This window comes from Manacus vitellinus, unplaced genomic scaffold, assembly GCF_001715985.3.
Source record: "Manacus vitellinus isolate BGI_N305 unplaced genomic scaffold, ASM171598v3 scaffold_25_pilon, whole genome shotgun sequence".
Lineage (NCBI taxonomy): Eukaryota > Metazoa > Chordata > Aves > Passeriformes > Pipridae > Manacus > Manacus vitellinus.
Window position 1 is genome coordinate 3,767,493 of NW_021939882.1, and position 15,790 is coordinate 3,783,282.

Below are 15,790 nucleotides of genomic sequence, written 5' to 3' on the forward strand. Positions count from 1 at the left end.
AGGATTAAGCAGAGGACAAGCAGTTCCTTGGGGGATGCCACCAGCCTCCCATTATTTGTCTGAAAATTCTCCAGGATACCATCCCTAAATAAAACTTTTTCCTTAAAGTCTCATCTTTCTGGGTCTAAAATTTGGGTGGACGGTTTTAAAGTGTGTTATTTATGGATAAAAAATATCATGACTTTTGTTGCTTGGAGATAAACTGTGGCTAAATAGTATTTCCAAGGAAAGAGGTTTGTGTCTAAATAGAGGAAAAAATAGAAGCAGTCTCTTCACCTTTGTGAATAGAATTAACTGCAAAAATAGACATAAAAACTGAAGAGAAATTAATTACTTTATAAAATTCCTTTCATCTATAATAGTCCCAACTTTTATTGTCATTTATTAGATCTACTAAAGTAGGAGACCTAAGGAAAAATTTTTAAATCAGCAAATCATGTTACTTCTTTTCCAACAGCCAGAAAGAAGTCAATGATTTTCACTGAAGTTTTTACATATGCTTCATTTTTCCTATTAGGAAATGACCACCTTAGAAGTCAGCCTAAAATAAAACCTAAATGTCTGACAATAAACATGAAAATAATATTGCAAAGTATTTGCATAGGTAATTTATGGGGTTTTTTTAAATAAAAGCTGTTACAACAGGTTACAGAATTACAGAATCACTTAGATTGGAAAAGACCTCTAAGACCATCAAGTCCAACCTGAGATCGATCCTCACCTCGTCAACCAGACCAGAGCACTGAGTGCCACCTCCAGTCATTCCTTGAACATCTCCAGGGGTGAGGACTCCACCACCTCCCTGGGCAGCCCCTTCCAAAGCTTGACAATCCTTTCAGGGAAGGAAAAGCCCAGTCTGGACTGTGCTCGGGTGCAAGTGCTGCACAAACATCCACTAAAAGGCAGGTCATGCTCCAAAGACTTTTCCGTCAACATTGAGGAGCCTGACAGGGTCATATCACCATTTTGACCCATTCTCAAATGCTCACTGCTGTCTGTGGCTGCAGACATGACTGACTCCTGCCAAGTAGTAAATAAAGGCTGCTCCCCACTCTGAAATTAATGGCAGCTTGTTTTGCATCCTGGACTGCCTGTAATCGACTCTCACACCCTGTGACTTTACCCAAAATCTCTCTCTTCTGCTGTCACATCACATCAGGGATTCCTCAGCATCCACCACAGGTACATCAGGCTGGGACTTGCTCTGCAGCACATCCTGAGGCAGCCTTCCTCACACACATCCACAGAGGCTGAGATCAGAGGAGGATGTGTGTTAGGGATGCTGATCACAGAGTTACTCAACAGCGAGGCCAAGTGATGCTATTTGTCAGGAAACCTTGATACACAATTTTCATTTCTCCCAGGTGAGCAACAGCTCCCACCTGGCAGTGTCTGTTGAACAGGAGTATGTGGGTGCTTGGCTGCTCACAGCCCACAGACCTCCCCACTGTGGGAGCACAGCATTTCAGGGAACTCCTGCAAATAAAACTCACGACTGTTTTTTACATATACAAAAGCCAAATGGTAGAGGTAAGAAACTAAAATCAAGGCATTCATCAAACAGGTAGGGGAAGACTGACTGAATATGCGGTTCAAGCTGAAAAGGAGCCAAGAATTTCTCTTCTTTGGAGAACTTGCCCAGACTGTATTTCACCTGATTAGCACAGGGTAAGCCCCAGTTCCATGTATGCAGACACAGATAACACAGTGCATTACCTGCTAAAATCAGACAGAAGCATGAGGTGCTGCTCTGCAATAAGAGCAAAGAAGCTCTGAGTTTGCTCCCTAGACAGCTGTCAGCTCCTCGGACACACCAGCTGGGCTTTGGCTGCACCCACACCACAATCTACTGTCCATATCAAATGTCCCATTTACTCGAGTCCGCAAAGCTCGGAAAAAAAGAGGATCCAGACAGTGCTTTATCTCGGTGACAACTTTTTTTTGGGAAAAACACGTTCAGCTCTTGCCAAAAAAGACCAACAACAGCTATTGGCATCATCAGCCCTCGGTTACATGGTTTTCCAAGTGGCACAAGGGATGACAGATTCATATTAATTCCAGTCAGCAAATGGATTATAAATACTCCCCCAGCCAGTTGCCACCTGATAGGACTGTCCTTGAGTCCTCCAATTGTGGAAGGGACTTGTCAACTCTAAATTTACCCACCAGCATAGAACATACTACTCTGTGATCCTTGGTAGACACTTGTGCTGTAGTCCAGCATGGATTAGACCAGAAACTGCTGGTTCCATCAGCCAGACAGACATCTCACTGTTGCTTATCTCAAGCCTTCGATGGCAGGAAGGAGAAAGGGATGGGTTTGACAGGATGCGTTGGGATATTGGTCATGCAATTGCCACAGCAGTCAGTCCCATTGAGTCTGAGTTAATAAAGTGATCAAAAGCTGGGCCCACCTAACACCTTTCTGATGAGGTAACAGCTTCTGTTCCTAAGGATAGCCTTTCCCATCAGAAAAATGTCCCACCACTACTGATAAAAGCAAACCCACTCCAAGGATGGGATGTCCAAAACCAGACAGAGCTGATACAAAGCAGACTGAGATTGTATTCCCTGTAAAAAGCAGTAGGCAGGATGCTAAAAGTTCGCACAGATGGACTATTCACTTGAAGAACCATATTAGGTGGATTTAACTTTTATAAAAGGGTAAGTAAACAAAAAGCGAGTGAGGAGCTCCACTTTTTTTCTAGCTACAGAACAGTCCTGGTGTCTGCGAACTGGGCAGATGCACATGGTGGTGGCACCTGTCTGCAGCGGATTTTCTCACCCACAAAAAAAAAGGGGCTGCCTAAGTGGGAGGACAGTTCATAAACTATCAATTGTGGGCATTTACCCAAGGTAAGCTTATTTTTTTGCCTGTTGCTTGTTCATGCACAAAAGCTTCCTAAGCTGGTCAGCTATAGACAGCATCTCATCGCTGTCTCAAAGGTCACAGATCAAACCTGCCTCAGTTAAACAAAGACAGGGGAATTCCATGGCTGTTGAGGGCTGCAGGACAGTTTGCTCCACTTTGGGCTTTTTCCTGATTTCATTCCTAGGTTATTCTCTCTTGGTGCTCCTCAGTCCCCCCAAGGACACCCAGATTCTCAGGCAGCAAAAAAAGGCTTCTGCTCACTGCCTGTACCCACAGCCTGGGTACCCCCTCCCCAAACCCTGCGAGCCCTGGGGGCTCCCCAGCAGGGCTGCAGATCCCACAGGATGGCATTTGGCACAGCGTGAGGGACAGCAGCCCAAGGACACAGTGACTGCTTCTGGACAGAGGAGGTTCTCCCACCTAATGGAAACTTGCCTCGTATTTCCATTATTTCCACTTGCTGAACACTTCCTGGCAGCTGAGCCAAAATGGTACCTGCCAGTTTTTTGGAACCTCTATCTACCTGTTTGGTTTGGGTTTTTTTTGGTTTTGAAAACCACAGGGGAGAGCAAGGCTGGAAAATGACACGTCAGAAAAATCCTGGGGATCTTTGCTTTGAGAGACCATGGCAGACCTCTGTGTTTAGGAAAAGATCTGAACTTTGCACCAGGACCAGCCATTTTTGTGACCTACATGAGAATCACTGTAAACATATCCAAGTTACCCCCCTGCTATAGCAGTTTCTCTGGGCTTTCTCCATGTCTGGAAGAGTGTAGTGTCTTTTAACATCAAAGATTCTTTTAACTCACACTGCAGCTATGTCACATGGGGTACCACAAATCAGTGGGTGCTTTTAACCTCAAACTCTGCACTTGAAATCCAGGGGTAAAACTCCTGGATTATTTCCTCCCCACACATGGGATAGGCAAAGGCAGAACCTCTCATACCTTCAAAGGACTCGGACACCCTTGAAATGACAGAGGAACTAAAAGCTCCATCTCTGTTTAACAAGGCTGGGAGCTCAATAAGAGGGGTAAAACTAAATATTGAATGGCTGCTTGCTGCACAAGCACTGTGCATCCTGTGCACTTTGGGAGACACGAGGCTTTGGGGAAAAAAGCAAAGCTGAAATAAACCCAAAAGCCTGACAGGGAATGGACACAACAGAGTCACGTCCTGACTGCCGAGGGCCTGACTTTGCAGCTCACACAAAGTCCCTTTTGCCTCATTTTTGCTTATGTGTGATACATATAAAAAGCAATTCAGAGTGACTCCAGTCATACTGGTTTTTTCAAAATGCAGATTTACCCCAGGGCTACTGGAGCTTATAATAAAAATGTACACAGACTCAACAGCATTTACTCCCATCAAACTGTAGTGTAGAAATCCATATTGCAGGACATTTTATCCTACTGGAACTTTAATCCAGCTAATGCTAACAAGTCATTCAGAATAAATGTAGTAGGAATGAGAACAGGAGGGAGAGTCAACTAAGCAAATGGATGTATTCCTTTTCCATTAGATCTTACACCAGCAGTGACAAGTCGATTGCCTCCTCCTACACAACACCAAAAGCCTCAGCACAAACACAGCCAAGGATCAGCCCAGCAGAGGTTCCACATCCCTGATGAAATTTAAGTTCCCAAGGCAGGAGATACATGGCCATTTTCCGCCCTGCTTTGCCACAGCTTCCATCACCTTAAGTGCAGAGTGTTGCCTGAATGTGAACTACTGGATCAGGTTCATATTTTGTAAATATTATTGTTCTTTTATGAACTTTGGCATCAATGAGAGCAAAGCTAGAGAGGCTGGAATATGACACAATGCTTTGGAGCTTGGCTGTTAGTTGTTCATTTTTTAAAAAGTGGGGAGAGACAAGGAAAAGGATAGTTTAGAATTGTGGTTAAACACTTTTTTTTCTCTAGAGACATTTAGGATTTTGTCTTTGCTTTGTTTATTCTTCCTTGGGAGTAAGTAAAGTCATATTTTTAAACATAGGACATCCCCCCTTTCCTTTTATATGCTGAAATTCTGAGAGCTGCTCTAGACAGGGCTCAGGCTGTTCTGACTATTGGAGCCAAATGCATCTTTGAGAGTGTTTTCTTGTGGCCTAAGAACATATTTATCTTTTCAGTCATTCCACTTGGATGTACCTTTGTTCACTTTTCAGAAATAGTTCAGTTTCATGACTTTTTTTTCTTTCAAATCAGAATATGCAATAAAGTTTCTAATTTTTCACCTCAGTTCTGATACTTCAAGCACGTGAGTGCCCTGTAATTCAGATGTTTAAAATTTGACCAGCACATTACGATCTACTGAATAAGTGCTTACATACTTCCTTATTTCTCTTTGGGGGGGGGGGGTATTGTCTTTTTACTTTTCCTAGAAGTGGATGCATAATCCAGCTCTGACACACACAAAACCAAGGACGCATTTTTACCAAAGCATGTTTTGACAGCAGGAGCAGTGGAGATCAGTGCCCTGGCTGAAAGCATGGATGTACCTCCCCTCTCCGAGATGGACTCTGAAACAGGAGATTTGGAAGCAGCTAATCCTGAACTACACACATGAAGGTAGTGGTGGAAACAACTTCTGTTGGACACAGTGAAGGGAAAAAGCCTCAGAAAAGAATTCAGGGTAAAGATTTCCATCTCCCTGGGCTGACTGTGCCTGAAATGTGTTTCCAAACCCGAGTGTAGGGGATCCTGGAGGTCTCAGTGCCCCTGTGCAGACAGTGTCGAGTGTCTCTGAGCTGGAGATGTGGGTCAGGAGTACCCTGGGCATGGAAGGGCTGCAATGGAGTGGCCACAGGGCTGGATGGGGAAGGCATCTGGGAAGAAGCAAGACAGAGCTTGACAGCTTGGAGACGGCCAGATGTTTTCATCATTATGGAAAAAATCTGTTGGTGCCTCTTTGCCCAGAGAAACACTGGAGGAGGAAATATCCTCTTGAGTCTGATCAAGGCTGCATGTTAAAACTGCGATGGGGCAGGGTCAAAAACACAACAGAAATGGGAGGAAGGGATGTTTTCTGGCTGGCTCTAACCTTCAATGTGAAGGTGCCCCAAAAAGCTGCACTGCTTCCCAGGGACCTTTTCCCAGATCAGTGCCTCAGAGAGGTGGAGAGAGATGGTCTGGAGGATGGGCCCAAGTCGTGCTTCTCCAGCACCACCACCCCCCTTGCTACCTCTTCCCTCCACTTGCAGCAGGTGCTGCCCCAGGAATGTGCATCCCTGTGGACGTGTAACCCTGGATCTGCAGAGCTCTGGAAACATGCATTCCAGGGGTTGCAAGGAGACTGAGCACAGCAATAATGCAACCAGGTGCTGGAGATCCCTGTCCTGGATGACAAAATCAGCTCTGAAGAAAGCCTCCTGCCCCCCTGGCCCCGGACACCCCCAGGTGACACTCAGCCCAGCCAAGATCCGGCCAGTCCCTTCCCCCTTGCTGCCCTGGGCTTTCTCCCGGGCAGCTCCTCGGGATTCATCCCTTCCCATGGATCTCCCCTTCCCAAAAGCAGTCTGGCACCGGCCCCCGCCGGCTTTTCTCACTGATTTTAGCTTTTAGAAAGATATGGTGTAATTAAAAACCAAAGTAACTCCCGCGGACCGCCCGAGAGAATAGTGTCTAAAAGCGTAAGAAAACGTCAATAGCCAACCCGAAATCCTTTCAATTCTATTAGAAATAAACCCTGTCGTCGAAATAAAAGGGTGCTTAACGTTCCGTGCGTTTCACTTGGATTTTTTTTCTCGTTCTTGAACTGAGAAATAGAAAAGGCAGCAGCGGCTGGGCTCAGGGACGAGCGGAGATCGCTCAGAGCTGGCGGGGAGGAAGGGACGGAGGCACCGCGGGCGCTTCTCCCCGCTTTCCTCCAGTTCTTTTTGCTGTATTGCCGAGGCTCCAAGAAAAAAAAAAAATAAAAAAAAAGGCTGCCGTTTAATTGGTGCTTTTCCCTCTACCGCTGATAATTAATGCAGGATTTGGGGAATAAAAATGCAGATCTGTTTTTATTCTGCGACATGCCTTTGAATTTAAAAATAAAAATAAGGACTTGTGAAAATATCCGAAACTTGGAATTTTTACCCAGAAATGAAAAAAAAAAAAAAAAAAAAAGTAAAAATTTAGAAGAAGTTTTACAAGATTTTCGTTTCTTTCTGCCCTTTTCTTCTTGATACACACTTGAAATATATCGTGTTTTATGTTCAGTGAATTGTACATTCATTGGGCTGATGAAAACACTTTCCCGTACTTGTATTTGTCGGTTTCTCTTTCTTATGTATTTTAATTTTGCAGGGATTTCTTCATAACCGTTTATATCTCTGCAAAACAAGCCGCGGGAGCACCCGAAGTTTTAGCTTTCCAGAGAGGATGCAGAAACGGGACCATTTGGAGAAACAGACTCGTTTCCCGTCAGATCACCACAAAACCCAACAACGCAACCCAAAACCCAATTTCCCCGCCTCGAGAAAAAAAAAAATTCAGAGTCCTGGTCCTGCTCCCGGGACGATCCTACCCGGGAGCCCCGTAGGGGCTGCACGGAGCCTGTTTTCCCAGTGCCTCTTTGCGGGATTCAAGGGTGGGAAAGGAGGAACCGGCTCCACCAAACCCACGTCTCAGGGCAAAAATAAACGCGGGTACGAGAGCCCCGCGGTAATAGGGGTATCCCTTCCCTTCCTTTTTTTTTTTTTTTTTTTTTTTTTGAGTTGGTTGTGCGTTTTTGTTAAGTTTGGAGGGAGTTTCGTTTGTTTGAGGGGTTTTGTTGTGGTTTTAAAAAATTGCTTATTGTTATCTCAAAGAGGCGCGGCGCTCCCATCAGGACCATAACCCTGGGGACCGGTGGGGGATTTTGCAGGGCAGCGGTGAGGCTCCCCGGACCAAGTGAAGGAAAAGGAGCGGGGCCGTCCCAGGAATCCTCTTTCCTGGAGCAGGGGGACGAGGAGGAAAGGCAGAGCCGGCCATCCCGACGAGGCCCCGCGGGACAAGGAGTTGGCAGCTCGACATGGACGGGGAAAGGGATAGGGACACACAGCCCCTCCCGCCCGCGGTTTGCCCCTGGGACAGCCGATTTCATGGCTCTCCGATTGTGGGTCACAGGCTGGGCATTGCCGGAGCAAAGGGGACACGGCCGGGAGACGCCGTAGAGGAGCTGGGGGTCAGGGCGCTGTAACCCTACTCGCCCGGGTTCATCCTCCCATCCGTCTCAGCGGAGCTGATCACCTCAGGAAGATTTTCTTCCAGAGGGTAGGATTCGGGATGGCCCTGCTGCGGAGCGCCGGGGAACCCGCAGTCCCGGCTAACCCGCATCCCGGGCTAAACCCGCAGTCCCGGGCTAAACCACCGCAGCCGGGGCTGAGCGCACCCGGGCAGGAAGCGCTGGGAGCGCGGACGTCCCTCATCTCCGCGGGGATGTGTAGGGGATAGATCACTTTTAAGACAAATAAAGCCCAAACACCGTCTCATGTTAGAGGCGGCTCCCCCAGACCGGCCCTGCCCGCTGCGGCCACCCCGGGCTCCGGGGGAGCGCCGAGCGCGCACGGTGACAGCGCAAGACGGATCGGATTTGCACGGCCCGCAGGAAGCATCCGAGAAGTCAGACTTTTATCTCCTCGGGAAAACATCGTGCGGACAGAAAAGCTGCAAACACCCTGAAATCTTGCGGCGATTTCAGGCTTCCCGGCCAAGCGTCACTGCCGTTCCCACCGGAGCCCGTGGGAACCCTCCTCCCGGGGAGACAGATCGGGCCAAAGCCTCGCCGCGTTTAGAGCCCTGTCCTTCGAAAGAGCCCAGACTACATAGTGTCTGGAAGGTGTTTCGTTTTTAAACCAGTTTTTCTGACCGTCCCCAGACCCCGGTGCGTCCCGGCTGCAGGACGCGTGTGCCAAAACGTTGTCGCATTTACGTGAAAATCTCTTCTGTCGTTTAATTCCCCGTCCCCAAAAATTACCGTATCGCTCCTGCCCTGAGTGCGTTCCCCAAGGAAACATAACGAACAAGCGCTTTTGGGATTACCTGGACGCGTTAAAAAGCTTTTTCTGGAGAGCAGAAAACCGGCGGGTCTGAGACAAGCGTTAATAACGCGACCGCTTCCCGTGAACGGGAAGAGGGAGGCGGGAAGGACGGCGAAACCCCATCTCTCTCCCGTCACCAGCGAACCCAGCACAGTTACAGGCAGAAAAAGAAGGTTACAGGCAGGGTAAAATTAAAGCTTTTCATTTATCGGCCCGGCTCCCAGCTTTCGCTTCAGCAGGGGGAAAAAACCACTTCCAGAGCCCGAGGTGCAAGAACCAGCTTAATTGTCAGATTCCAGGCACGGAGCCCAGGGCAGGAGGGGGAACTCCACGGTGGCATTTGCTATTCAAGTCCCCCTGCCTAAGTCACCCCATCCGAGTCCCGACGGAGGCGGAAAGAGGCGACCGGGCCATGCCCCGGGCGCGCCCCCCGTGCTGCCCCGGCCTGCCGGGTGAGCGGGGCTGGGGGTGCCAAAGCCGAAACAACACCGGAGAGGTTTTATTCCGGGCTTTGCATAAATTGTCCTGAAGTAAAGGGAAGGCACTTCGGTGCTGCCTGGCTGCTGCATTCGCGTGCTGTGCCCTGGCACCAGCCTGCCCGGCTTCATCCGCGCTCTCCAGCCGGGCTGAACCGGGAGGGAAGGGGCCCGACGATCTCCTAAGTGCCCGGCGGGAGGAGCTGGGATCCGACAGCGGTGGGCAGGAGCCCCGAAGGCCCGGTACCTGCCCCGCCGCCGGGGAGCGGAGCTGTCGAGGAGCTCCCATCCGGCTCGCAGCGCAGCCGACCCAAGCACCGGGCAGAGGGGAGGCCCCTCGCCAAGGCCGGCTTCACGTCAAGGTCAAAACTCTTATTTTGACGGCCAGAAAAGGCGAGACTCGTTAGGGCTTGAAAGGACCGGGGGATAAGAAAAGAATAAAAATTAAAAAAAAAAAAAAAAAAAAAAAAAAAAAAAAAAAAGTAGCAAGGAAAGGAGAATGTTTTTAGATGGAGCACCTGGACAGCTCCAAAATCTTTTTCCTCTGCAGAATTCCGGAGGGGTGAAAGCAAAACCTGCCCTGGTCCCACTCGCCCCCAGCAGCCCTCAGGCGCCTTCGGCGACCGCCGGTGGGACCCCGCCACGGCAGACACGCACATCAGCACAGAGATCCCGCCGGCAGGATTTATTCAACCCGGGCTCGCCGGTTTGCAGCATCCCTTCCCAAGCGTTTGAAAGGAATAACTGACCCAAAGACTCTGGGGAACCCTTGGGGACCCGTAGAAGCCCCGGGGTCCCAGCGGCTCCCGCCGCCACGATGAGAACAGGGAGATTGGCACAACTTCTCGCAAGGAAACCCTAATAGGCTATTTCTGGACTACTGGCTCTTAACAAATCTATAGCACCTGAAGTGTTAGCACTCAATTAGTGACAAGGTTTCAAACTCCGGCGTTTACTGGCGAGGTATAAACAGAGTCCTCGGGAGATAGCCGGGAATTAGAGCGGGAGGGGGGCCTGGACATCTTAACCGACTGGGATTAAGAGGAAAAGTTTTTTAAAAGGTCCCATCTCTCTCTAAACAGTCCGAGGTGTCGAAAGCTCAGGGGTAGAGAGGATGTGTTCTCTGGAGTTAATTGCGGGATTGGAATTTTTTTGGGTTTGTTTGTTTGTTTTCAGCAAGAAAAGTTTTAAATTTTTGTGGTATCTTTTTTTTTTTAGGAAAAAAGAAAACGCACAAAAACCACAACAAACCCAACACGAATCGCACTTAGCAATCCCGGAGAGAAGCTACGAGTGGGTTTGGACGACAACCCTCGCCTGCGAGGGGCTTTTCTGGGCATGGGGGGCCAGGGCAGGCTCAGTCCTGAGGGGGCAGCGAGAGCAACCTGCAAACAACGTGAAGGCGACCGGGGGAGAACAGAACACCCCCGCTTTTCCCTGCCAGCCAAAAAAACAACAACGTCTTTGCTCGGCCCGTCTCCCCTCCACACACCCACAGGGCCTGGGTCCCGGCTGGAGGAGTGGGCTGGAGAAGGTGTTTCAGGGCTCTGCTCCGGGGTCCTGCCTCCCTTTACTCTTTTTTGCGTGTTAATTAAACGCAGCCAAAAGCGACGCCGCAGAAAGAAAAAGCGGTGCGGGAGAGCTGGAGGTGCGGGGGATCCCTCCCCTCCACCCCTGCCCCGCGACTCAGCCGGGGCACCCGGGAAGGTCCCCCCGGGCCGGGCCGGGCAGGGACCGAGCGCGGCTCCTGAGGGCTGCGAGCAGAGTCCGGAGTGGGATGAACCGGTCGCCCTTGTCCACTCCGCTGGACAGTCGGAGCTTGGCTTCAGCGAGCTGCTGGAGAACACCGGGAAAGGGAGAAAGAGGGGGTGGGAAAGGGGGAGGAATGGGTGCGGAGCCCCGACCCGGAAAGTCCGTGAGCTGCTGTATGTCAGTAACTTATTCATCAATCAGCCGGACACAGAGCAGACCTGGCCTCTCTTTGCGGAGTGTTTGCTTTTTCACCAATTATTGCGGCCCTGCAGCTCTTTTTGTTGATACAGTAGTTCTAAAAAGTGCTAATGTTCATTTATCAGGGGGCCGAACCCGAGACTCCCACTAGTTGTGATTCTTCCAAAAATATAAACACGAAGAGAAGGGCTAAGGCTAAAGCCCCCATTTGTTTCTAAACCGCAGTATTAAAAGTGATGCATTGTTGAAGATAAAGCGGAGATAACGCTGTCTGTCTCCAATGAATGTCTCCCCGACGCATTAATGACATTCCAAATGATAGCTCCGGCTTATCGTTCAATTAATCACTTCCACCCTCTGCAGCCGGGCCCACATCGATCGGGAGCCGCCGTGTGACTGGGGGCTGGAGGGAGCCCGTCAACCCTCAGTGAATCGCGGGCTGTCGGCCGCAGTGCCCGCCCGCCGGGACGAGCCCCGGGCCCGCAGGGGGACAGGTCGGACAGAGGGAAACCGCCGGGACAGGCACTGCCGTGCGAGCTCCCGACCTGACCTGGGAAGGGCGTTTTGGGTCCGGGATTGAGGAAGGGAGCGCTGGATGCCGTTTCTGCCGGGAGGTGGATGTCACCAAGGCGGACGAACCTGCGGCCGCGGCTCTGGGTTTGGGAGGGATCGGGATCACTTCGCTATTTTAGTATTTATCTAACTTACCCCCATTAGCTTGCATTAAAAAGGAGGCAACGAGATTAGAAAACCCGCCGGGCAATGCGGAGGGCAAGGGGTGCCCAGACAGCCGGCAAAGTCCCGCCGCAGGCCCCTCTCCTGAGCCGGGCTGCTGAGGCTGCCTCTACCTTCCCCAGGCGCTTCACCCCTTTTCCTACAACCGAGGAACATCCCCTCCGAGTTGCGTCCCAGGGAATTCTGCAGGAAGCGCAGCCGCGAAGAGCGAGATGGCCGCTTAGCCACCTCCTCCCGTAATTAAATGGCAATATTTCAGGCCTCCCCATTCACAGTGATCGCACCGACTGTCATCGCAAGATCCGGATCTGGTTCGCCAAAAAACTGCTCCCAGGACACCCGCAGGCGTCTGCAGCGAGGGGCTGCGAGCGCCGGGGTTGCTGCTGCTGCTCCGGCCAGCGATCCCCAGAGAGCAGAACGGGTCACAGCATTGCCCCCAAAAACATCCTGAATTAAATTCCCCAAAAGCGAGCCCGAAGGTGCCGAGAGACAAAAATCTCGGGGGTCAGCTGCGGGGGGCACACTGGCGGGTCCGTTCAGGAGCAGCCCGGGCAGGTGCTCACATTTTCACCCGCCTCGGAGGGTCCCTTCCTACGGGCGGAGGAAGGATTTGCACAACTGCGACTCCGCCGCCTCCCAGGGCAGGGCCCGGCCGAGGGACCCCCAAACTCATCGCATCCCTCCAGGGTTTCTCCGCTCGGCTCCCACCGCCCGGGCCGAGCCCATCCCGTGTCTCTCTCAGTCGGGTGCTGGATCTCTTTTAAAGGAGATCCTTTAAAATTTATTTTCTTTCTCGACCCCCGAGCCCAGAAAGCGCCGTAAGGCCCCCTCTCAACCTTCGGCTTTGCCGCTAGGGTTTATTTCAGCCACTCCATGCAAGTTAAACGAGTGAGAGCACCCACCTCAGCCTCGTGAACTCGGGACCCGCGGGCAGCCGTGCCCACTGAGCTGCGGGGACCCGGCTAGCACCAGGGCCAGCCCAGCGGCCGGTTGCTTTGGCTTACTCATCTCTTACCCTTCTATATTTTGCAACACCTTCATCCCCCGCTTGTTTTGGCTTATTTTTCTTTTCTTTCTTTTTTTTTTTTTTTTTTTTTCCCAGACAGTGGTAGTTTGTTTGGGGTTTTGGGATTTGTTTGTTTGTTTGTTTGAAAGCTTTACAAACAGACGGGAGGAAAACGCAATCGGCATTTCCCTCTCCCAAGCCAGGCAGGGGCTGTTCAGGACCTCTCTCCTATCAGCTAGATTTTGCGAGCGTTGTGTTGCTTCAGAATATCTGTATAAACCCTAAGCGCGGATTTCCCCTTGAGCGCGCTTCACACAGCAGTGAACTCCCGCTCTCTAGTTCCTGCGATCGGATATTGCAGAACACTAAAAATGAAACCTCCGTTCCATCACTTAGAAAAAAAATATGAAATCAGCACATATTTGGTTGATGGCTTCCTCCCGGCCTGTTTATTTAATCTGACTGTATGATAGATAGCGTCAGATAGTGCCTTTGTACACATTAGGCCGTTCCGCTTTTTTTTCTTTTTTTTAATGGATGAAAAAACTGAGCGCAGAAAAGCTGGATAAATGCAGTGCCGCCCCTTTAAATGAGCGGAGATGTTTTTGAGATGTATTACTATATTAGGTGACATGGAACTTTGCATCTCTCATACCATCACTGCAATGTTGGCCAATAGAAAGCTAAAGTCACCCAAAAACTGCCTAGTCCCTCCTTCCCTTCCCTTATGGTCTGGTCCTACCTGCCTCCAGTGCACAAGTCAAGGCTACTCGCAGGAATGCTATGTGCCCCCTCCGTGAGCCCACGCTCCACCACTGCTCCAGGTTGGCTGCTCCTCAACTACTTTTCCATGACCCTGGGCTCCGGCTGCTGCCCCGCTCTCCTCCGCAATGTTTCCTAGCCCTGTGACAACGACACCCTTCTCGGTCAAGGATATTTTGAACCTGGAACAGCATCAGAGCGGCCTGGCCTCCATGGAGCTCTCCTCGCTGGCCTCGCCCTCCTGCATGCTGGCCACCTTCAAGCAGGAGACCTACAGCGCTGAGCCGCCGGCCCTGCCCGACCTGCGGGAGGAGCTGCCTGAGCCGCCCCCCGCCAAAACAGCCGCCGCCTTCCCCGGCTCCTACTACGTGAAAAACTACGTGGAGATGGACTCGGCCAAGGAGGGAAAGGCGGACAAGAAAGGTAAAGCCAAGTGCTGCTGTCCGGGGCTCGCCGGTGGTCCTTGGGAGGAGAAAAAGGGAACGGTGACCCCCCCAGCCGGGGTCGGGCGTTCGGCCAGGTGTCCCCAGGGCTGAGGGGGAATAGGGGACAGCGCAGGGCTGCTACCACCCTCAGGGGCCGGGGGAGAAAGAGCGCGGAGAGCGGGAGCATCTTCATCCCCTCCCGGGCGCTGCAGTGCAGGAGCGGGACAGACCCACTGCGGGGAGCGTCCCGGTGACCCCGGGCCGGAGACCCCCCCCGAGCGGGGCCGAGGCCGAGCTCCCACCCAACGGGACGGGTAGAGCTGCAGGAGGATACGCGAGGTCTCTAGTTTGTACAGAAATTAGGTGACAAATCGGATTTCTAGTTCGTTCGGCTGAGCCGAACTCGTACTGGAACCCGTAGGTCGGGCTGGGATTCGGTACAAAGCCAGCGCAATAAATACAAAGGCTGCGTGATAAATCCAGGCTGGGGCACAGGCGGTCGCGACTCAAGTCAGTGCACTGAGCATTCTTGTTTTCAAACAAACAAAAAAGACGGAAACTTTGCTGAAGAGGTACTTAAAAAGCGGGGTAGGGCCTGTCCCACTGCTGCATGAGCGGGTCACCGCGGCGGCCTGGGGGGCTGAGGCACACGGAGCCGGGAAAGGACCGGGGAAGAGCCAGGGCTCGCTCACGTTGCACACTGTTTATTGAACACTGCTTTATATGTTTTTGCACATTTTTTTCCTCCCCCTTTTTCCTTCTCCCGTATATTTTGCTGCAGAGCTGTGTTCCCTGCACAAGAGCCTGGAGCAGGAGAAAAGAGACCTGGAAGATCCCGAGCGCCCCAGACAGAGGAAAAGGAGGAAACCTCGCGTCCTCTTTTCTCAAGCCCAAGTCTACGAACTGGAAAGAAGGTTCAAGCAGCAGAAATACCTCTCGGCCCCCGAGAGAGACCATTTAGCGAACGTCCTAAAGCTCACCTCTACCCAAGTGAAAATTTGGTTCCAGAACCGAAGGTATAAATGCAAAAGGCAGAGACAGGATCAGACCCTGGAAATGGTGGGGATCCCTCCCCCCCGGCGGATAGCAGTGCCGGTGCTGGTGCGCGATGGGAAGCCCTGCCTGGGGGAATCTTCTCCCTACAGTTCGCCCTATAATGTCAGCATTAACCCCTACAGCTACAACGCCTACCCTGCGTACACCAACTACAACAGCCCCGCCTGCAACGCCAACTACAACTGCAACTACCCCTCCATGCAGCCCATGCAGCCCTCGGCGGCCGGCAACAACTTCATGAACTTCAGCGTAGGGGACTTGAATTCGGTGCAGACGCCGATCCCTCAGGGGAACGCGGGGATCTCCACACTGCACGGGATCCGAGCCTGGTAGAGCCGCCCCCGCCCCCAGCCCGCTCCCTCCATGGACCACGGCCATAGGGATGGAGGGGCTCCGGCCGCGCCTGCGAGCCGGGCTCGGGACATTTCAGGCTGCGGGATGAGGACGGTTCAGTGCAGCATCCCGGCGGAGTTCACTGGAGTGGTGGCCATTTACGGGGGG

At 51.5% G+C, this 15,790-nt stretch overlaps 1 protein-coding gene across 1 annotated transcript; it reads left to right on the forward strand.

The window, feature by feature from the left end:
• Nucleotides 1-13,863: 13,863 nt before the first annotated feature.
• On the forward strand, nucleotides 13,864-15,641 carry NKX2-5 (NK2 homeobox 5). Its single transcript, XM_008931845.4, has 2 exons — nucleotides 13,864-14,231; nucleotides 15,015-15,641. Exons 1-2 carry the CDS (start codon nucleotides 13,937-13,939, stop codon nucleotides 15,620-15,622), a joined length of 903 nt encoding a protein of 300 aa, XP_008930093.1. The 5' UTR covers nucleotides 13,864-13,936; the 3' UTR covers nucleotides 15,623-15,641.
• The last annotated feature ends 149 nt before the right edge of the window (nucleotides 15,642-15,790 follow it).